At 35.2% G+C, this 24,409-nt stretch overlaps 1 protein-coding gene across 1 annotated transcript in view; it reads left to right on the forward strand.

Moving 5' to 3' along the window:
* The window catches only part of LRCH1 (leucine rich repeats and calponin homology domain containing 1), a 167,253-nt gene that overhangs the window by 124,902 nt on the left and 17,942 nt on the right, over nt 1–24,409 (forward strand). The window contains exons 15-20 of the mRNA XM_009284911.2: nt 2,163–2,210; nt 3,435–3,507; nt 9,419–9,523; nt 14,813–14,922; nt 19,522–19,659; nt 21,533–21,610. Of these exons, the coding sequence (XP_009283186.1) occupies nt 2,163–2,210; nt 3,435–3,507; nt 9,419–9,523; nt 14,813–14,922; nt 19,522–19,659; nt 21,533–21,610 (552 nt within the window). The remainder of the gene's footprint in view (nt 1–2,162; nt 2,211–3,434; nt 3,508–9,418; nt 9,524–14,812; nt 14,923–19,521; nt 19,660–21,532; nt 21,611–24,409) is intronic.

Raw genomic sequence — 24,409 nt, forward strand, 5'->3', positions numbered from 1 at the left:
AGCAGGCTGTGGGTTTGTGGTGGGGGGTTTGTTGTTTTGGGGGGTTTTTTTTTTTGTTTTTTTTTTTTTTTTTTTTTTGCACCTTAGCATGAATCTCAAGGTTTGACTGTAAATGGGAAGTTGATTAAGACCTATCTCTCAGGAAAAAACTGATATAACGAAATTCATAAAAGTCTTTTCTTCCAATAAACACTATAGTAGTTGCAGTGGTTGCATTCCCCTGGAAAAAATAAGTCACCTCAAAGATAGATCTTCAATAAAATGAAACACCTGATTCCTCTTCCCCCTCACCCCAAATACTCTTGTAGTTATACAAGCTGCTAAGTTTTTGTTAACAGCAGTATTTTTAATGTGTTTAATATTACAAACAGACTGTACATAGGTTGAGATGATAGTTTTAAAGTTTCAAAAATATTTTAAGTTTTGTGTACATTGCAACAATCCAGAAATGAAGAACTATGAAAAAATCTAGTTTAAATATTCGGTGCATATGTTATTACTTCAGAACTTGTTTGTATAGGGATTTTTGTGACTGCTCTTGCAAGAAGATTCAGAGAAAAAAATTATGTAATGTTCTGTCTATATTGGTAGTACCTTAATGTGGTCTATCTTATTCAGACATAGATTGAATCTGGTTTAGCTTGATGCTTTTCAAATATTCTTATGTATAATTATCATTACTGTCAAATATTCCTATGATATCCTTGTGACTTTGTTAGTCTTAATTTTGTCTTTGTTTTTTCTTTAAAATACCAAATTCAAAAAAATTGAGCTGGTTCATCTCTTCCGTTATATTATTCTACGTTGGGGTTACCACACTTTATTTGGAACAGTTCTTACTACATTGCTGAGATTAACAGATAAGGCTAATTCAGTGTCAAAATGTGTGTGGTCTCTGTATTTTGATGAACTGTTTTACAAGGACGTTGCTGATCCATGTTTAAGAACCTTTTAAAAAGAAGAAATAAATCTTCCTAAACACTTGTAAAGAGCCTGACCTAGACTGTTATGCAGGTGAAAGCACTAGGCGCGTTCCATGAAATGGAAACACACCTTGCAAGAGCAAGTTTTTAATCATTCTACATTCTGTGTAGTACAGTAAGCACTTGTGTTACCACTTGTGTTACTAAATTAATTCAATTTTGCATAAATTCAAAATTCTGACTAGTAACCTGCATGCTGTGAGAGAGATTAGACCTGCAACATAGGCAAAACTAGCAGGTCTGTCACAAGAACATAGTCCCTGAGCACAGGAGTGCTCAAGCGTGTGAGTCCCCAGGTAGAACTGGCTGGGATCAGATGAGTAAGATTTCTTTCTGTTTATCCTAGGTAATACAGTGGTTGAGGTATTATTATGAAAGAAGTCTAAAGCTGAAGAATTTTTTTTAAGCTTGAAAAGTAGTCAAGAAAGGTCATGAAGCAAAATGGGTGTGTAATCTTCCTTCCCATCTTGCTAACTTTTGGAAAGCTCTGTGACTGTTGGGATCAAGTGTTCTAAGTGCCATCTTTTATTTTTGTTTCCATTTTTTATCTATTAAAAAAAAAATTGGCCCTCAGGAAATGATTTTGAATTGAATTACAATTTGTTTTTACTTATGCCAGCTGTGTTTCTGCTGTGACTGAGTTATGATTGATGCAGAATTAATGATTGTATTTCATATTTATTAATGTGATTTACATGTTTCCAATTTAACTATAGCAGAAGTGGTAACAAAAGGTATGTTATACTGCAATTATAAAATGAATTGCTTACGGAATACTTCTTTCTTCAAATCTATATTAAAAATCTATATTTGCATATTAAACTCTTGGTGATAGTTTGATTACAAAATCTGTGAAACAAAAGTGGATACTGCATTTGAACCAACAAACATTAGAATCTTATAAATGCAGTTATAATCACTTAGGATTGAAACTAAAAAAAAAAAAAGACAAATCTGTGAGAGTAATTTCCACAAGGTTTTTTTTAAATGTTGTTCAACTAGCAATAAAAGTATGTATTATTCATGAAAATTAATTGTTTCAGTGAAAAAAAGAATTAAGTATTAATGTGTATCTGAGTATCATGAGTAAAATATCCTGTTGTGGTGTATCACTAATATAGTTGCTGAAATGGTCTTTTTTTTTTTCCTTTTTTTTTTTTTCCCTTTGCAAACACACAGAATGATCTAATTGTTTGGAATGCAAGTGGGCAAACCTCTCACAATGAGGTAAGGTGCTAGTGCCATTTGTTTCTCTCTTATATGTTTTATATGAATTGTTCATATACTAAATGAAACATGTAATTGAGTATCACAGAAAATATGACTGAGGTCATCAGTAATGGCTATGTGGTTTATTTGGCCTGTGGTTTATTCTTGCCGTTTTAAGGATTTAATAGGGTAGAAAAATATATTTTCTGATAAGCTTGTTTGAGTTACATAGTTTAGTATAAAACATTTAATTTTTTTATATTTTGTTCGTTCTGCCACATTTTCTTTTTTTTGACTTTTCCTTGTTCCACAAGAGTTTCTGTTGATTTCAGTGCAATTTCTTTTTGCACAGTTGTGTCATGTCCTTGATTAGTTTTCAGAGAGGAGTCTGGTTTTACTGATCCTGTCACTTGCACAATGCGAATCTCAGCAGAAGGTCAAAAAAGGAAACTGTAGGGAGCTCCTTATGGAGATTCTTTCCCTTCATATTTTCCGTGCAGAAACAGGGCTTCTCCCTCTGCATTGCACTGTGTATGACCATCTTGCAAATTCATGAGCACCAAGCCACCTTCCACCAGTCTTGGTGATGGGACTTCTGTAGCTCCTGGCTCCCTGAGGAATCACTTTTTAAATAGGATTCCCATTACGGAGTTCAGTTATAGGACTCTCTATGTTACCATTGATGGTATGATGATTATACCTCACCTTCTCCTGTATGCTGCTACTCCATTCTTCCTGCTGCAACTGTTAGCCTAGTTCAGGGTCAAGGGCAGGCCTGCTCTGAGGTGTATGCTTAGCTTGCTCTTTTCTGCTTTTTAAGCAGAAACTCAGTGTTGCATGGAAAATACTATGCAGAGTGGTAATTAATTCTGTGAAAGAAACAAACGTATCTAAAGAAAAAACGTGTCTTTGCTTTGTTTTTTTTTAAATGTACTATGCCACAAAAATGTATGTTTGATGGAACCAAGTGATTACGTGGGAGAAAACTGAGAAATAATTGAGCTTATTTATAGCTAGGGGGAATATCTTGCAGTCTTTGGTCAGAAACTCATCTTTTCCAGCAAAGGAATAGGGCAGAATAAAACAGGGAGATTATCATAGGTTTGAGGCTATATTGTGATCAGATTATGGTGGAATAGTTGTAGTGTGCAGTATTGTTAACTTTTGCATTTTATACAGTCAGTTGTGCTGAGATATTCTGGATGTTACTCTTACTTAGATTTATGTTCTTGAATTACACAGAACAAGGATAAAAGTCCAACAATGTCTCCTACTACAAACACCACAATCCCTTTTGGCCTGAAGCCACGATCAGGTAATGTGGGAAAGAAAATGAACCAATTTGTGTGTACTTTTTTTTTAACATCTGTTTTATTAATAGATGTCTGTATTTTGTTCCCTTAAGAAGGCAGTGATGAAACATTTTCTGTACAACAGTTAGAAGATTAGAACATTTTAAGGTTATAGGTTTGAATCAAGATTGAATTTGTAACAAGTATGTATTTGGCACATTATATATGGATCAATTTTCATCCCTTACTAATAAATTAGGTGTTTTATAAAATTACTTGTATGTATGTTTAAAAAATATGTGTATGTATATAAATACACATATTTTATACATTTATACATATATATCATCTGTGCTGACATACTAATTGAAATATGATTTTTGCTTAATTAGTATGTAGTGATACAGTTTAGATTTTGTTGAATAATATGTGTGAATAATTAGGCTTGTTTGGAAAACGCTTATGCATTGCTCTGAAAATTGCTCATTGCAATGATTCTTTCAGTAGTTATGCTTGTGTAAGGATCAAGCATTATAGGAAGATTAGATGTTTACTTCAGCCAGCAGCTGAGTTTAATGAATTTGCAATGCACTAAATCTGCATAACCATCAATCTTTTAACAAGCAGCAGTTTGTTTATTAACACCCCCCTCTCCCCCCAAAAAAAACCAAACCCAAACCTATTGATATATTTGAGGGCTTGGAAAACAGCTTCCTTTAAAAACAGGATTAGCTACAGGATTAAACTCAGTTTTTTATCTTCTCTGTGCTGAGGTCGTCAATATTGTTAAGTTATTTCACATCACCTCTAAAGAATAACCGTAGGTTTTTCAGTATGTTTCAGCGTCCTAAGACTAATTCTGGTTTCTCACATTCACCACAAATGCTTTTAATCAAATGCTGGTAAACACTACAAGCTTGTAGTTTCCATAACAAAATATCTTGGCAATAATGGCAGCAGTTTCACATTTGAATGTTTAAGAAATTGTACCCATAGATTTTTTGGGGAAAAAAAAAAAGTTTTAAAAAGCAAAGGAAATGGTATTGAACCAACCTTGTTTCATGAAGAGGGTATTTTAAATTTCTCATGTAGTTATGCTATACAGTTTGACAGATCTCTTCAGTTGCATTTCTTAGTTTGTTGGACTGTTAAACTCTGGCTCTATTCTTGTATGTTCCTGATGCTTTAGAGATGTTGTTATTTCTCTGTATATTTAAAGTATGGGTTAAATGATGAGCAAATGGGTCCTTTCAGGGTTTGGAAAAAATAAAACATTGAGTAATATTTCACAGTCCAGTCGCAACATTGCGATAACACTCTTAGGAGAAAGATGTGTGAAGGCAAATGGGCCCATGCCATGTTGCTGCTTTCACGGGATGTAGCCTGTGTCCTGCTGAGCTGCCAGTGAAATCTGCTGCCAGGGACTGGAAGCAGCGTTGTGGGAGAGAATGCAAGACTGTGACTACTTGTTCACATGTTAGTTTAACATGTGCTTCCAAATCTTGATGTATCAGTGCGCCAAGATGTCCTACACTTAATGACTGTAATAGGTCAGGGCAAAATAGGCTAGTGAATTTTTTTAGAGGATTTCTAGGAAGACTGGATTGTAATGGTTGCAGTCCTTTGCAACAAATCCTCCAAGTTGCGTGATGGAAGACCAGATGTGCACAACTCCTACAGTTCTTCCCCTGACTATATTGCAGCTGTGTATAGCCTCATTGAATACCAAAGTCAGTTGGTTATAATCTGTTGATTTTCTGCACTATATCAATTCAAATTCATATATTTGAATTGCTTTGAGTATGCCAATACTATGGTGTCTTTTGGTCACAGCTGTGGGTTGCAGAAAATTTGATAATCTGAATTTGTTCTCCTTTCCATATCATAAATTACAAAGTCACCAAGCTAGAGCCATTACTGCACAATCTTTCACCTCATCGCATCCAGTTTCAGTCATGTTACCTTAAATTTATACCATGGTAAGACAGGGGAATTTGGCAATATTAAAACTTTAGGTCCAAGTTCAGATAAAAAGACAGTATATTAGCTATGTAGCACAATGTAACAAAATGAAACCTTGCAAAGGAGTAGTGAAGCTGCATATTGTTTTCTCCCCTGCTCCCACCCTAGAATTACTCTAAAAGTAGTGTTAAAATTTGTTTTGCTAACACATAAGAATAATTTACAGACAGAAGTAGTACATGACTGAAAATACTGGCATGTTTGTGAATCCTGAATGTTTTTCCTGTTAAAGCTGGTTAGCTTGCCATGTCTCTAGTTTCTTCGCTGTATTTCCTTTAAAACTTTGCAAGTTTTGTGTGAGTTTGAACCATCCTATCACTGTCTGAATTTGTACTTGTTAATTATATACTGCTTTATTGCCCTAGAGCTGAGCTAGCCTAGGGGTCCAGCAGTTCTGTGATCCGGGAAAGTTTTTCAGTTCAGTTTGTAGTTTATTTTAATAGCTTTTTTCATTTAAGTTCTTCATGACTTTAGGGGAAACCTTAAAACTCATTGGAAATGAGTTTTAGCTATTTAACTTCATTAGAGCTTACATTTGAATTACTTGTTTCTATAAATCTTTAAAATCTGAGTGCAAAATTAAAAGAACATTTAAGTGTTCTAACTAAAATGTGTACATCACGGTGGAAAAAATAGTGGCAAATTTTCAATGAAAATATATGCAACCATACCTTGCTGAAATTTGAGAGTTTATTTTCATCTATTTTAAATAAATGTTGCTTTCTGTTCTATCCCACACCCCCCCATCGTTACATAATGATTTATGTCTCTTGGAAAGGTGAAGGTAAACTGTTCTAGACTTCTGGTAAGGATTCCAGTTTTTTGAAGTACACACACAAATGAAAGTGCTTCCAGAGGGTAAACCACAGTGGCTTAAACTTCTGTGTTAATACATACTGTGTTAGTACATACTGATATGTGTTCAGGACTGAAGGTGCTTTTATTCTTTCATTTTAAAGCTAGGCAAAACATTGGGAAAATTCATATCTGATGGCTGACATGTTACCCAAAGAAAATGTTTTGAAAGGTAGTGAATGTGTTTTGACTTCTTGACAGATTCTTTTCAAGGGTCAGATGTTTACATAAAAGGTAAAGAGACAGAGGATTTTTTTTAATTTTTCAGAATATTTCCTCCTGTATTTTAACTACTTGCATAGAGTACGGGCTTCTCAAATTCACATTAGTTTTGAAAACCTTAAAAAATTACTATTGAAAAGAACCAATAATTACAAGTTTTCTTAGAACCATAGTTTTGCTCTTGGGAAGTGCTTTTGCTCTCTGAAAAGGAATAACTCAAAATAGTTAATAAATTTAAACTCTTTATGCTTGATTCATGAATTGATTAAAATCTTCGGAGTGGTGCTAATTGTTGAAACTGAGTGTTGCAAAGTTCTTGCCATGATATCTTTAATAAGCCAAACCTTGAAGCCTGAACACCTACTAACACAGCTTGCAGTACTCGAATATTTTTTGCTTTTGTTCTGTGCCATTTTGAGGTCACTGTGTTTCATAGTTTCTGCTGAACAAGGTGACAGCAACACAAACAGACAAACAAAAAATTGTACCTTCAGAGGCTAAAAGAAGCACTGACAAAACTCAAAATCACAAAGCAGTTTGTATTGTAAAGTTAAAAGTTGCTCCCTTGCAACTGTTTACTTAGCATAATCTTACTTGTGAATCCAGTGTCTTCATTTTTGGTAACTTGTAGAGGATTTGAAGCACAATGTTAGTTCTGTGGACACGCTTGCCTCACTGTCTTTCAAGTTTGTTGGAACACATAATGATCATTAGAACTTGACAGTATTTTTCCCTTTTTTCAGTGCTAGTTACTGTTTTTCTAATCTCTGGATATTTTTTCCTTCCATTTGTTTTCTTCCCTACCTGCGTTATCTGTGTACTTTGGAAAATAATGAGGATCCTAATTGCCAGCATAATTAAAGATTCTTATCATTTGCCATAAATCTTTATTCTGTTACCCAGTGTTGACTCTGCTCAGAGTTTAAGTTGTGCTGAGACTCAGGTTCAGCTGATCCGGTGTCCCAATAGTCAGAAGCAGTAAACTGGCTTTGGAAAAGGGCGTGGGTAAAGAGAGAGAGCTCTTGAACAGCTGAGTGTGAAGAGAAGTTTAAGGTGAAGTTTTATACGACACTGTCTGAATTATGATGTTAATACAGATTCCAGAATTGTGGGAAGGAGAAAGTCTATGTGATTAAGTTCCTTATGATAATTAATTTGGAATGGTATAAAATAGGGACTTTCTGTGCTTACTGAAACTTTACCTTGGACTTTCTTCTAATATTAAATGGTTTTAGCTGCTTTTTGATCTACACAGTAATTTTAAATTGATTTAGGGTTATGGTTTAGCATTTAGAGTAGAGGTAGTTTATAATCTCCAGTTTAGTTTGAGGAGCATGAATGTTGCTTGTGTGTGGGATTCAGTAGCTAAAACATGGAAACATATGTAGGAAACCAAGAAATTAGTGAGTTCATAATTTTTGTGGCAGAAGTGGTAAGGAACATTGTGATCAGATACAGGAAAAGCTCATTAAGGAGTGACATCCTTGTGAAGGGCAGAGAAAGAGAGATTTAAATTCTGTGTCAGAAAAATAGGAAACCAGTGGGAAGCTTTGAAAGGATGGCTGACGTGTTGAAGATAAGCAGGGAGGAGATATTTTAAGGATGTCAGTGTCCAGTTCTGAAACACTGTAGAATGGAGATTTGAGGAAAGCCTGGGCGAAAATCCTTGCCACAATTAGGAGATAGAAGTGCAGAGTAGATGTGGTGGGGAAGGAATAAAAATGTCCACTGAAGGATTTGAGGAACAAATAAGGGGTGTTGTCATGACTAGTTGAAGGAGAGAAGGCAGAATGGACGGAGAATAGGGACTGTATTGCTGTACAAGTTTAGCTCCATAATGAATTGATGGGTGGTCATGACCTGTAGGTGTGACATGCTTTTACAGTCATCTGGTGAATAGTCTACAGACTCTGTTGCACCTTCTGTGGAAATGTGCAATTCTGCATGCTTTAGAGAGCCCAGCTGGATCATTACTGACTTTGTGTTTGTTAGAAGACTGTCTACAGTGCAGGTTTGCCAAGGCTTGTGGCGCAAACTTAGGATCACCCTTTGGAGGAATTGTATGTCTGTTCTTGTCCCTGGAAAGTCTGTAAAAGTTGCGGAGGACCAGAACTTTCCTTGGGTGGTGGGCCCATTGTAGGTTTGGACTTATTGCTGGGGGAGTCAGCAAGAAATAAAAGTAGTGCTGCGTGTACCATTAAGTGAATTAAAACAAAAGGAGAACATCTGTAGTACATGTACTTGCAGAACATATTTCAACAGAATGAGAATCCAAGGGATAATGTAGTTGCTACTTATCAAAACCAGCTAGGAAGTTGTAATGTAATAATATTTTCATATGGATGTGTAGATTTTCTTTGTCTTTGGGGGAGGAAGTGTTCTTATTACATAGTTACAAAAAATACCAAAATTCTTATTCTCTGAACTTTGCATTGCTGAAACTTCACAGCTGATGTATTACCTTCTGATTCACAGAGTTAAGGTTTTTGTCAGGCTATAATGTAAAATCTATGGGTACTTTTTCTTAAAACTTGGTTGTAAACAAGTTGTGTGAAGTGCTATGGTTACAATGATCTTGCTAAGCTTAACAGCCTTAACTGCGCATATGATGTATGATTCGCAAGTACTAACATGAAACTTTTCATTCTTTTTATTCTGCACCATCTTTCATTCTTTTCTCAAAAATTACGCATTGTGTATTAATCACCTTTGAATTACATCTTCGTCATTACCATACAATCCTAATGCCATATATGAAATGCTGCTGCCCCCTTTTATCCCCCCTGCGGTCCTTATACCACCGTGGTTGGACTCGCTATCACTCCCCTCCAGCAGACCCATCCCTCAGTCTTCCTCCTATCTCCTTCAACACACTTACACAGGCACAAACATGGGACAACTTTAGCTACAGTATCCCATCTGAAGGAGACAGTGACAATGGTAGGTGTTCCATATATAATTTACTTAATTTTGTGTTTTCAGAAACCTGAATGTATGGCAAATGCCCCATGTGGCTGAGGATGAAAGACAGTACTCTTGAGGGGATGTTTATAAGACTAAATACCTCAGAGGATGCACGTTAATTTACTGTAGAATATGTAGTATCAAAATTAAATGAGTGAAGAGTGTCACTGTTTTTAAGTGTGGCAAAACAACTTTTGCCACGATATCCACTCCAAGAACTATTTCCAATATAGGTTTACTTGCTTTACTTTTAAGGGTGTATAAAAGTTGTACTCAAACAGCAATTAATTTCACTACTGTCTTTACTGCATTTTTTTATTTATTTTTTTGATAGATACTGTAAATAAAAATATCCTGCTCCCATCTGCAGTTATTGATGCAGGTGCATAACTAACTTAATTAAAGAGGAATCCATGAAGAAACAAAGCTGAAACAATCAGCTAAGCAAAAATAGTGATTTCTGTCCAACAGAAACTGTTAGTAAGCTGTCAAACTTCTCTGTGCATAGTGAAGACCAGGTACATTAGTGGACTTTGTTACTGCTGCTTTTGTTTTTTTTTTTCTCCTGGGTGTCACTGTCATAGTACATTGAGTCATGGCACTAATATGCAAAGCTGGCCAAGTTTGGGCTATCAGGGTCTTATACTGCATTAATAGTTCAATGTCAGATGGAAGAAACAGAACCTAGACAATTAAACTGTTTATAAATATTTGATAGGCAGATGTATTTTTTTAAAGTAGGACTGTTGTTCTTCTAGTTGCCCTAAATTAGAAGGGTGTTTAGGAATTAGAAGGCAGTGAAACTGTCAAAAGCATCAGATTGAAACCAAGACCACAAATCTTGAATGATAAATGCCAACATTTAGTTTAGAATGCCTACGTTCTTAGTTCAGTTCATTACTTGACAATACTCGCTATTGCCACAGTGCTTTTGATTATTAAACCATAAAAGACAGCATATGTGAGGAATCAGCTCCTAAAGGAAATGAGTATGGAATATAAGAATTGTGATAATGGTAAGTTGAAAAACTGAATTTAGTTCATGATGGTATGAAGCTAACTTGACATTTTGCTGATGAATATTCTAACAGAGAAAGCTAGAGGTACTTCTATCAGTGCAGAATTTGATCTATGTTAATCTAGATTTGTTACTGTTTTATTCTTCTAAATGAAACGAGCAGTACGGACTAGCATGTGCTTGCGCATTTGGAACAGATAGATGTCTCATGTCATTCAAATCTTAAGCCAAATGCAAATGTTAGTGTTTATTACCTTGGCCTGTGACAACAGAAAACTGCTTTTACAACTTTTTTTTTTTTTTTTTAAATCAGGACTGTTGCCTTTCTGTTTAGTTTGTTATCTGGGGCTAAGTTTGTTATCCAAGGTGTATCTTCCTATGGTAGGAAGTAAAACGGACCAGAGACCATTCTCTGGCATTGAGGTTAGTTGGCACAGCATGATTCAAATCCATACCTAAGCACTCTTACTTTCCGAAACAGGATGGCTGCATTAAAGCTGCCTTTGGGGAATGTCCTTTGCCTGTTCTATTCCTCAAGCTATACCTAGACATTGTGTAGAAGAGAAGTGGGTTTGCACCGAGCAAAACTGTACCAGGAAGCAACATCGTTAACAGTATTGATGTGTGCAGGCCAGTGCTGAGGATCCATGCGCTAGCCCTGTGTAGCTTGCTAGTATAGGTTGTAGCCTTTGATATAGAAATGCCATGCATCGATGTAGCATCTTAATACTTCATATCATCTTTAATGTAACTATCTGGCAACAGCTCTGTAATAGAGGAGGCCAAGTCCAGAATTTCTGGGAGGTTATAAGGCTTGGAACAGACAGGTCTCCCAAGACCAATGTCCATACCGTTGTGGAGGCTTTGGTTTAGCAAATGACTCTGTGTAATAACTTCACTGTTACTTAAATTTGGACTGAATAAATCAATCAAAGGGAAATCTAACTATAAACTTCTAGCCTGACTTCACCTCTGCCTGTCATTAGTCCAATGTTCTTTTTGTCTATTATTTTTAGAGTCAGGTTAAATCATTTTGTTGTTTACCTGAAGGATAATGTTGTCAAAGTAAGTACTTGGGACACTAAATTCCTTGATGTGCTATAAATAGTGCACCTATGTGCATTATAACTCAGTACAAAAAGGAAAATTTTCACAAGGAAGTTTGTCCTTGACTGTGGTATGTCAAATACATATCATGTTATTAACTATTGCCCATTTAACTTGTTGAGACTTTTTAAAAAAATTATTGGAACAAGCATTACATAATAACCTTGGTTGACCATGGATTCAAAAAGCAGAAACTTGCTTTTGGAAAGAGTAAAAAATAGATCTTCAGGTGTGTGTAAGATATGGGCTCCCCTTGCTGGAAAACGTGTGTAATGCAGAAAGGCAAGCAATACTCAGGACTGCCAAAACTTCCTGCATTAGAACATTTTTCTTTAAATTCAGTAAATAACTGAAACTTTTATAACTGATGCTTTTGAGTGTGTGGGGAGTGTTTTGTTTTTTAATCAATTAAACTTACTTTATTTTATTTAGAAACTTTTAATTGTAGTTTCCCACTGCCTTGAGATTAGCCTGCCTTTTTCCTCGTGGTGGAATGTATGTCTCATTCATGAATGGAGTTGAATAAGTAATGTTGATATTTACTTTTCATTAACAGGTGTTTGTAGTCTGAAATCGGAAGGAAGTAGGTCTTGGGACATTCATATTGGCTTAGCAAAGGCCTAAACAAAGATAGCTGTGGCCAAACTGAATGAAGTCCATAATAATACTCTGACACTTGCAAAACTGAACATAAATATGAACTAATGCTTTCATAGAGAATCATTTGAAATGTTGCTGCTGCTAATAAAGCTACAGTGGCATTTAAATACCATTTAAATATGGTATTACTCTTCAAGCAAGGTTTTATCTAGGTAGTTCATCTGTGAGAGGCAGCAAAGCGCAATTATTAGAGTTGTACAATGAACTATTTCTAAAATGAAAATCTTAGAAATTGCAACTACAGTTTTTACTGAATGTGGTAGGAGATTTTTATTTCAGCTCTTAAAAATTTAGGAGCAGTCTCCAAAAAATTCTTACAGAGTTGCTGCTGCAGAAGTTTTAATTCAGTACGGTATTTCATCTGTGAGAGGCAGCAAAGCGCAATTATTAGAGTTGTACAATGAACTATTTCTAAAATGAAAATCTTAGAAATTGCAACTACAGTTTTTACTGAATGTGGTAGGAGATTTTTATTTCAGCTCTTAAAAATTTAGGAGCAGTCTCCAAAAAATTCTTACAGAGTTGCTGATGCAGAAGTTTTAATTCAGTACAATTCTGGAGTTTAATGGAAGTCCTGGGTAAGAGGTTTTGCACTTTGAAAACTTGGGGGAGTTGATTTGTTGTTGTTGTAGCCATCCTAAACTATATGATTTATTAAATGACATTTTAGATATTTCTAATTGTTTAATTTTCACCATATAGAAGTGCTTTCATCAGAAATTTACCAATGTATTAATTAGTTTAAAATTACCTATAATAGGTGGTGTCTGTCTGTCCCTTTGGCTAGAGAAGTAGCTCAGATTATTAGTTTTGTTACTTAACCAACCTGTAGCCATCCTAAACTATATGATTTATTAAATGACATTTTAGATATTTCTAATTGTTTAATTTTCACCATATAGAAGTGCTTTCATCAGAAATTTACCAATGTATTAATTAGTTTAAAATTACCTATAATAGGTGGTGTCTGTCTGTCCCTTTGGCTAGAGAAGTAGCTCAGATTATTAGTTTTGTTACTTAACCAACCTGCGTACAGTTAGGTGAGATTCCTGTTGACTAGACTTGTCTGAGATTTCAAAGTATTTCTTGTGCAGAAACTGTCTTGTTTATCTGAGCATGTTGATGTCAGAGGGTACAATTATGTATGTTGACCCTGAACTAATTTGGGGGCTTCATTAACAGTTTATTTTTGGTCAGAACGTAGATGAAATTTTCTTCTACCAAGTGTTCAATGTTTTATTTTGTTAGATATTTTGAGGACTGATTTTTAAAATTCAACCTATTACCCAAATCACAACCTAAATAAAATGACTGACGTGCCACAATTTTTAATGGAACATCAGAATTACTGTGATTACACCCACACGTACCTTTTGTACAGTCAAGAGTAATTCATCTTTTTTTATTCCTCTAGTAGGTGCTATTGGCAATTCATACACTTCCAATTTTCTAATGTGCCTTTTAGGAAACAAAAGGCTCCTCTCTTCTATCCTGTTACTTATTGACCCAGAAATTATCCTCTCTTTCTTTAATGGCCTTAAATTAACAAAATTGGGACTGAGCAGTAGCTGTATGTAAAAACGGAGGCTTCTAGGCTGTGTACTTTCCACCCTATTAATTGGTACTTAGGGTTTCCTGTTGCGTTCAGGAGAGAGGCGGGAAAGTAATAATAGAAAACACTATTTGAAGCAGTATCATTTTCCATAATAATCAAGTTGGCCTATAATTTGAGTGGCAAACAGGTGACAGTCGCTTTTTGAGTGTACCTCTTCTTGTTCTTCCGAACCATTCAAAACAGTCATTGATCACAAAAAAGGAAGTGTAGAGGTGCATATATGCAGAGATTTAATGTAATTATTTCAAGGAGCTATATGTGGGTAAAGTGATACAGTTGAGAGAATTGGTGGGAGGGAGTACTGCGGTGAGTTTTTGCCATGCTACATTTGCAGTACGACTTTTCAATGGAGGCAGACTTACTGAACGGCTAAGTCTGCCTACATTAGTCTTTGTTTGGTGGGTGGGCTTTTTTTTTAGTATAACCTTATCTAGGAAGCAGTTTGTCCTGTGTAGGAAGATGCTTGTCACAGCGTGTTACACAATTCAGCATCTTGAAGGAGAGGGTTCTACTTAAAAGAATAAGAAGTGTTTCTTGCCATGTTAGATACAAAGTTTTGTACAGATCAGAATCTCTAAGGGACAGTGCAGGTGCTTAATCATTTGACAAAACTTGCCTGTTGAGATTAGGATTTGTTTGAAAAATTATCCACTCCGTTGATGGCGCATGATGCCGTTCAGAGCAATATCCAGAAAATATCCATTTATGATTGTAATCCAAGATCAGATTTTTCTGTCCTCCTTAGGACAGAGAAATTTTCTAACGGTTTTTGCTGGAGACGTTCTTAAGGATTTTACTTCATTTAGAAATTAATAAATCAAGATGTTAGTTTTTAAACTAAAATCTGTCTTTTTTAAAATCATAGTGTTCTTAAGACCACAAAGAAATTTGGAATCGATAGACCCACAATTTACAATTCGAAGGAAAATGGAGCAGATGAGAGAAGAGAGAGAGCTTGTGGAACAGCTACGTGAGGTATGTGTTGGTAGAATTAATTTGTGCTAATGGAATGTATTTTTTAATTTTTCTTTGGGAAAGTTGTCTAAGTAGGAGAATATTAAAAAGGTTAAATGAGGCAATATTACTTCTGCAAATCACATTGATGAGACTATTCCTGAAGTGCTTTATCACGGTGAGATATCTGTACTTCAGGAAAGGTTTTGTAAAAATGGGAAATAATAATGGGAGTTACCTGAATGACGTACAGTTAAACAGCATGCCTTGCACTGGTGGAATTAAGAATTTATTTAATTCCATCAGAAAGGATGAAGTGATCCCTTTAGAGGTAGAGAGGTCTAGAAACTATTTCCTAACAGCTGGAGAAGTCTTCAGTCTAGCAAGTAAAAGGCATAATGAAATCTGTTAGTTAAAGCTGAAGTTAGAAACTTTTTTTTTAAAGCAGATAACTAATGCTTGAAACAACTTTCTTAGAAATGAAATTAATATTTCATCACTTGAAGATCTGAATATACAAGATGGTTTCCTGATATACTGTCTTGAATATAGAAGCTAGAGCCTGATGCAAAAATTGCTGCATGTGGTTGCATAGGGTCTGTGTTACTCAGCTAATACCTAGGTAGTGCTGTTTGAGTGACACCTATTTTTGTCAAAAAAAAAAAAAAAAAAAAGACAGCCTTTGCCGCAAGGAATGTTGTGAGCCTGAACCTGTCAAGGTTTCCAGTTATGTCATGTTACTGGTATCATTGGTATCCTATGATACCATCATGGAGATGGTATCAGTGCACTCCTAAACGCAGTGCAAATCCTGAAAGTGTGGTAGGTGACTTTGATACTGCAACCGAATTACAAGATTATTTGTTCTTATGTCATTAGCTTCATGGAATGACTAATTCCAAAATTATTCATTTATTTTAAATAACATCTTGTATTATTTAATTTTAAAGCAAGAGAATTCACTTTTTTCTCCTTACCAAATAGTGTTCAAAAGGTGGGTTGTTTAATGTAGGACTATGAGGACTTTTAGATCTTCATTCCCTTATCTCAGGCCCTCACCTGCTTTAAGCCTGGATTAATCTTACTTTGTCTTGCTGAATTTTTGAACAGAACAGATCTTGTTGAAGATTCTCCATAATTGATTGAATGTAGTATATTACCAATTCTAAACTTGGATGGTGCCAAAAGGACAAGATGCAGGAATTAGATGAGACGGTTATTGGTAACGGAGAAGAAAATTGAAATAGCAGTAATAAACTGCAGTGGGATGTAGTTCTTCTGAGCGTAGTCTAGCCAGCAGTGTCAATGCAGCTTTTTACGTAACTTTTTAATGTAACTTTCTTTGAAGAGTTACCACAAGTATGTAGCAAGTCCCCAAGTAATTGTTCCTAAAAATAATGTCCTCGAGGTTCCTGCCTTGTGCATTAGTTCAGCTAATCCTTCACAGTGAAAAGTAGAAAAAAGTTATTCACCATATCAGACATGATCATGGAGACTTAATAAGGATCTCTCTACACTGTATTAGTATTAGGTATTACCAGTAATAATGGTTTAATGTGTTACTGACCTTCAGCTCCATGCACTATCCTTCTTTGCCCTCACCCTGAAGCATTGTGTCCTGAAATGAAAGTTCTGTTGTCTCTTATGACAAGTTTGATTACAAGTCAAGGAGTGGTGACAGAAGCTAGAAGATTGGCCCTGTTTGGAAGTACATAGTGAGATTTTTCAAATTAATAAAGTTTACTCTGGTATACTGGGTCCTTTAATGAGAGAAGCAACCTCCAGACCATCTCATTATGTACTGTACAGGAAAATAGCCAGACCATGTAAGTCATTAAGTTCACACTTATTGAATAAACAATCCCTTAGTATATTTTGCTTTTGAATTGTTTCATGGAATGTTAGAATTTAGTGAGACTCCACAGAACCTGCATCCTTAACCAAGTTGGGCACTAAACAAGAAGGAACAACTATTACAGTACTCAGGTTCCTTATTTAGAAATCTAAATGCACTGTTACCTTTAGCTTAACTGTTTCACCTGAGCCATATATTGTGAGAACTTTGGTGTTTCTTCCATACATTCCCCCCTTTTCTTTAGAATGGTGTGTTTTTACAGAAATTGTTCCATTTCATAAAACTTTTTCTTCAGAGACAGACTTATTTTTCCTCCATTTGAGCCATTTGATTTTGTATACATCCATGGGCACTTCAGACAGTTGTCATTTTGAGGGTGATTCACCACTTACTCTTGAGCAATAGAGTCTAGCAAGAAATACTGGTTGATTTTTGTCACTCAAAGGGTAAACTTTCAATAGTTTTGACATGCTAAGTGGAACAAATTGCTGCTGTAGCATGGATGATTTTGAAAAAGAGAGCAGTTCTTCAATGGTGACAAAATTTAAAGATAATTGATCCACTTCTTGAAGTCTTCAATTTTAATTAAATCTAGTCTCAAACCATGAACTGGCATTGAAATAGTGTTGTAGATGTGCTGTGCTCATAAAAAAAAAAAAAGGCACCCTGATCTATACTAAGTAGTCTCCCAGCAGGCAAATCGGGTTTTTAAGAGAAGGAATTTTTAATTCATTAACTTATATAAACCTGTTTGTAACAGATTTGGAAAAAAGTCTCAAAATGTATTCTTAATGTATAACTTTCTGTACATATCTCATACACCAAAAATGTTTTCTAATGTATGAATTAATCCAAGGTGAAAGCAAAACATATTAGTACATGTGATGCACTCCCTTGTTTGGGACTTGAGACCATACATGTAAGTACTTGAGTAGTGTGTCTAGTAAAAGAAAACCTGGGAAAATATAATGAAACCCCAGAGTGAGTTCAGTGGAGGCTACTTCATGGTGAGGGCACCCAAACAAAGGATGTATGAAGAAGAAGCTAAGAGCTGGATTTCTTTCACTTGGAGAAGAGAGTGCTGAGAATATCATATGACTGTCCTCAGCTGCCTGAAGGCTAGTAATAGAGAAGATAAAGCCAGGCTTTTCAAAGATGCGCAGTGCAAGAATGAGGGGCAGTGGCACAAATTGCAGAGAAAGAAATTTCAAGTAGCTATAAGGAGAAAATTCTTTGCAATAAGGGTGGTGAAACACTGAACAAGGTTGCCTGGAGATGTTGTGGAATCTCCTTCCTTGCAGATATCCAGAACTTAACAAACCAAGGCTCTGATCTCATTTCAAATTTGTTAGACCAGGTGACCTGCGGAAATCCCTTCCAACCTACACTCTCCTTTGATTCTAAAGAGAATAATCTGTTTTCACCTAAAACACCCAGCATAGATTGAGGTAATGTATTAACAGAGAATAATGACATTAAGGAGGTTCAACTAGGAATAAGAAATATCTATTTTAAGATAATGGAAGTAATTATCTCTGAGAGTTAATCTAAGAGTGATCTCAAAGTATAGCGTTGGAATGTTTTCAAGATTGGAGCATGTCATGGTTTAACCCCAGTCGACAACCAAGCACCACACAGCCGCTCGCGCACCCTCCCCACCCCGGTGGGATGGGGGAGAGAATCAGAAGAGCAAAAGTAAGAAAACTCATGGGTAGACATAAGAACAGTTTAATAATTGCTCACCACCTGCCAACCGATGCCCAGCCAGTCCCCGAGCAGCAATCGCTGCCCCCCAGCCAACTCCCCCCAGCTTATATACTGAGCATGGCGTCATACAGCATGGAATATTCCTTTGGCCAGTTTGGGTCAGCTGTCCTGGCTATGCTCCCTCCCAGCTTCTTGTGCACCTCCTTGCTGGCAGAGTATGGGAACCTGAAAAGTCCTTGACTTAGTATAAGCACTGCTTAGCAACAACTAAAACATCAGTGTGTTATCAACATTATTCTCATGCTAAATCCAAAACACAGCACTGTACCAGCTACTAGGAAGAAAATTAACTCTATCCCAGCCGAAACCAGGACAGAGCACAATTTAGGAAACTCATCATATGTAACAATCTTATTGTAGGGTTTTTTCCTGGAAAATTCTCAAATATTTTCAAAGTATTTTATTTTTCAATATCAAATTCTTTTCAATGAGACTTCAGTTTTACTTAATAAGTATCCAAAACTCTCTTTTAAATCTGAATGTTTTGCCTTGCCTTACCTGTCTTTCTGATCGCTCTAATGCTTCCTAAGTAATTTTTAGGCTACTAGGGAAAGATTGCCTTTTACTCTCTGCTTGTACAGTGATTAACACAATGTAGTTCTGATTTAAAGTGCCGATGATAAAGAAAATTTGAGATGCATAAGTAGAAGACTCGAGGGAATGGTGAAAGGAAGGAGCCACATGTAGTGCAATCACATGGCTAATTGCATGCATATGTGTTTTTATATGTATATATAAAAATAAATGCATATTATGACAGCAGCATTTGACGTGTTGAGTTCTTTTAAAGAGGTTTACATAATTCAGTGGCCAACATAGGGTACAGGGGGTTGGTTTTTAGTTTTTAAAGAATTAGTTATATAAAGGTAGTGTGTTCTTTGGTAAAGCAAAACTCCAAAACCGGCTATATGTCATGGGAGAAGATGAGGATATATATTCCCTTTTTGTCCCCTTCATCCATTTCTATATTACAGCATGTATGTGTTCTTCATTTGCAGAACATTGAAACAAGACTAAAGATTTGTTTGCCTGAAGACTTGGGGTCTGCTCTGATGGATGGTGTAGTTCTCTGCCATTTAGTAAATCATGTTCGTCCTCGGTCTGTAGGAAGTATTCATGTACCTTCACCAGCAGTAGTAAGCTGAATGTTTCTTGTTACATTGGGGTGAGGGGGAGGAACGTTTAAAAAAAATTACTGTTTAATTGCCAAATGATACTTGGTTACATAAAACAGGTTGCTGTTCAATGAATGTTCTTTGCTGTGGGGCAACATTTACATTACTACAAATTCAAATTTTCATTAATTTCTATATATTATATATATAAATATAGTGTGTGTGTGTGTATATACACACATCTATAAGTGAATAAAATTATCCTGCGTCTCTCTGATCTAGCAACAGATCAGATTTTTTCTCATAATGGCCTTTTTGTTCAGTACATTATGGAATTCTATGATTACAAGATTTTATTATAGGAGACCCTTTTTAAAAGAAAATTAGCCCCTTGTTTGTTGATTGAAGAAATATGAGATTAACTTTAGCAATGTCTGGCTTAGCAGATGTCATGTAACTAAAGCACTTACAGCACTTAATAGCATACTCTTCCTATTGGGTTAAATGTAGAAATTACTCCTTTTACCTGCAGAAGGAATGGAATAGAAACATGTGCTGTAGTAGTTTAATATTGGCTTGCCAAACCTAAGGACCTGAAGATTTCAGGACGTAAAATCTATGTAATCTGTGTGTGTGCATTTCTTGAAACTTAATTTTCTTCGTATTTTCTCTGTTTATTGATGTCTTTTTCTTGGTCAGATCTTTGTTCCAGATTTCTGATACCAGTCTGGTTCTGAAGAGGTTTTGTATGTTTTTAGACTATCTGCCCCGCCCCCCCCTTTTTTTTTTTGAATGTACATATTGGTAAATATTTACCATGTACAGCCTGATACTCGATTCTGAGAATAGCATGTGGATTTCAGAGCCAATCTATAAGAACTTCCCAGAAGACAGATTTTAAGAAAAAGGCATTTTCTCAGATGGTCTAGTGGAGTTTCTTTTACTGTTGCTTGGTTTTAAATTACTTCTGTCTTTGGTAAAAATACGATATGGCCAAAATATGCAAACTTGAATTTCTGGGGTAAAAAAATTAAGTTTTGTTGCTGATTTCCTTTTTTTTTCCCCTAAAGATAAAAATCTTGTGGTGTTTTCTATAACAAAAAGCAAATATTTAAATCTGTTTTAATTTTGTTTCAAGTTTATATTGATGATGTTCTCTTGCTTGAAACATTCTTCAAATTACTTTAGCCTAGAAAATTAGTTCTTTAAAGTCCCTGCTACTATATTGAATTCTTAGTTTAAGTGGATATTCAGGAATTACCATGGTTTCACATCTTGCATTGAAAAAGCAAAATAGTGAGTTGTTGGGGTTTTGTGGGTTGGTTTGGTTTTTTTTGTAACATCATCTTTCTGTAACTATTCGGTGAATAGTTGAGTGAGACAAATTATGGAAGTATTTGAAATTCTACAGTAATAGGGAATTTCTTCTTCAGAGACATTAAAATGGTGTATCATTACTATACATTTGTGAGTACATAAAATATTTAAAAAGTAAGAGCCTGTTAATTACAGTTAAGTCTGTTCCCCATGATGTATGTTGAAATCCTTCATCAGTTTACTTGCTGTCCAGCAAATCAATGTCATCTATCACAAATCATCGTTAAGAGGCAGGTTTTAGAACCTCACAAGCTGAATGTGAACAAATAGAGATCTAAATGTGCTGGTGACTTTAATAAAAGCACACGGCATCCACAACTTACGTACTTGGATCGTATTTGTAGACATGATGTTTTTAGAGTGGTAGAAAAAAAAGTTGAGCAGAATTTTATGCATTCTTTTCAGGAGAAATATGGAAATGGTGCATCAGTACAAGAACAATCCAGTAGATGAATTTATTGACTGAATGAATGTTATTGACTTCTGGTGTCATAAACTGTTTTTCTTGTTTTTACAGCCTAAACTTAGCATGGCCAAATGCAGGAGAAACGTGGAAAACTTTCTGGATGCATGTAGGAAGCTGGGGATACCAGAGGTAATTTAATTAAGTCTGTCATTTCTAGATGATCAAAAATGCAAAACACATTAATTACTTTAAAGCTGAAGGATAACTTTATGAACTAGTTTTTCAGCCATAAAGACATATAATTTAAAAAATTGATTTAAACAATGTGATTTAATACTACTTTATTGCATTTAAGTGGCTTATGTCATAGCACTTAAGAATTGCAACTTCTGTCTTAAATTAGTAATTCAGTGTTATCCCAAATACCTCCTTATCTTTGCCATGGAAAATAAATAAGGAATATGGCAATTAGGTAATATGTAATTAGGCAAAAGTTTGCACTTTTTTTTCGTTTTACAACATAACTGCATTTTTACCTAGTGCTTTTTGAATATGGACTTCATTTTTTTTAAGTATTGTTTTTCCTTTTTTTACAATATTAAGTACTCTATAGTATGCATTGTAAAAGTGACTGATAACACACTCATCTCTTGTACTGAAACACTTCTGCAGTGATGTGAAGAAAACCATTGTGTGTTAAGTATGGAATGTACGTATGAGTAAGGTTGCTCTACAGTGTAGATGTGTTTCAGAAGTTGGAAATAGGGAAATTGCAGTGCTTGGTGTTTTCAGTTTTTCATTTAAGAATGGCAGCATTCATCATGTAATTTATTCTCATATTAATAAGGAATAATATCTTTATAACTAATGTAATGAATTCTGGAGTTTCATTGGGAATATTTCAAAGACTTCCTTATGGTCTAGAAGTACCTATTAAGAGAAAGTTAATTTCAAATACACGACCCTAAAAAGAAGGTAAAAGGGTTATACAAGATCTTTTTAATCTGAAAACATGAAAATTGCATAATGTATTTTCCCTGTGTTGTTGCCTACATATGACAATATAATTAAGACAGTTCTTTTTAGTATGTGTTTCAAGAATGCTGAAACAAAAGGCTATTTTGTGTGCATCTCCCCCACCACCCCCTTGGGGAGCAGATGATAATGCAAAGATTTTCCTCTGGGAAAGAATTCCAGTTTGAATTCTTTATATTTTATCTGTATTTTAGCACTTGATTTGGAGGACAGCGAAAGTAACAGTTCATTTTCACTATTTGTAGGAATTTTGAGAAGGAGACTTTTATCTTACAAATGCAATGAATGGTTCATTATAAATGTAATTTGAGAATTCAGTGTTATGGGCTGGGCCTCTAAGCTGTAATGGTTGATTTAGTTCTTGTAATTATGTAATTTATTATATTAGAATGATTTCATATTAAAGGTAAAATTTCATTTCAGAGAAGATCAAAATCTCAGTGCTGTGGGCTTGTAGACATGGAGTGTTTCTTAAGCTGCCCCAAAATTCATTGTCTTCTGATGCATCATAAATTATTCAGTAAATTAGAATACTAGTCAGGTTTTTCTGGATATAGTCTGTTAGGAAAGAAAAGGCCAAGAGCTGTTTTCATTGTTGTCAAGAGATCTTTCAGAAATGGAAATAAAACAGAAAAATTTACAAAGGTCCTTGCAGTGCCATACAGATGGGTAAGCTAAGCCTTTACTCTTGAGGTTTTTTTATTTTGGATTTCTTAAGTAAGCTTTCTGGAAAAATACCATTTTGTTTTTGATGAACAGACATTTTTATAAATTTATTACCCCTCCTCTTTAATGCTTCCATTGAAATTAGTGGAAAATTTTTTAGGATTTTTTTTGTATTTTATTAAAGTATATTTGTTGCAGAGTTGCACAGCCCGTTAACCACAAGGCCAGATCTTACCAATCTGATTTATAAACTAACCATCCTTATGAATCTAAATAAGCGTTAACTTCTCTTGAGGGGCAAAACTCATTCACTTAAACATTAAATGAACGGCTTGCAGTTGTAAATTTATGATAGATTTTAAGTACTCTGATGATTTTGATTACCTGTTGGTAATTTGCAAATGTATATGTTTGCTATATATTGTGAAAATCCATCGTGTTGCGGAACTAGGTGGTAGATGATAAACTTCACTGCATGTTGAAGGGATGTGTATTAGGAATACAAAGACGTATCATAGCAAGTATGACAGTCAACTGTCAAAGTTTTTAAAGAACTACAGACGGTGTGTTTAATGCTGCTTCAGGTTGATGAGTAGTACATTGCCTAACTACTTCAGGACAAACCAGTAAAAGGGATGCAGTGAATTATTTCCTTTTTTTAAAACAAGCATCTTATGGGAAAGTGATAGGTTCCACTTATGGATCCTAATACCCATAGCTATTAGGCTTTTCTGTGATATTTGTGTCTATGTTTAGTTCCTGAGAATTAACTTGAAATTCTGCTGCATGGGGTTTTTTTAAGGATTTAAAATTGTCATAGTTCCTGTTGGTTTGTTTTCAGTTATTTATGGAATGGAATAGAGTACATGCTATTTCCTAAACTCCACAGGTTTAGAAAAATATCCTGTCAAATCATGTAAAATGAAACCAAGAAAATAGCTAAGTAATTACTGTGTTGTGCTGATGTGCATGGTCTCTTACTTCTGTGGCTTTGTGTCATAATAAGTATCAGAAGTTGGCATCTTGACCAAAGAATCACAAATACAAAATTCAGGAACATGAGCATCTCTTTATAATGACCTGGTATGTAGATGATTCTGAAAGCCATTACCTGCCAGACGAGAATTTCAGTACAATGGGTGACATGTTGAAATCACTTTCTGTTAATGGCCATATGATGCTCCTGATCATATGTAGAAGGGACGTGCTGGATCATATGCAAAAGGGATGTTTTAAGCATATGGTTCTCACCCTTTAATAAGAAACTAAATAGCAAGGCTCTTACTG

The sequence above is a fragment of the Aptenodytes forsteri genome, unplaced genomic scaffold (assembly GCF_000699145.1).
Source record: "Aptenodytes forsteri isolate BGI_AS27 unplaced genomic scaffold, ASM69914v1 Scaffold199, whole genome shotgun sequence".
In the NCBI taxonomy this organism is placed as follows: Eukaryota; Metazoa; Chordata; class Aves; order Sphenisciformes; family Spheniscidae; genus Aptenodytes; species Aptenodytes forsteri.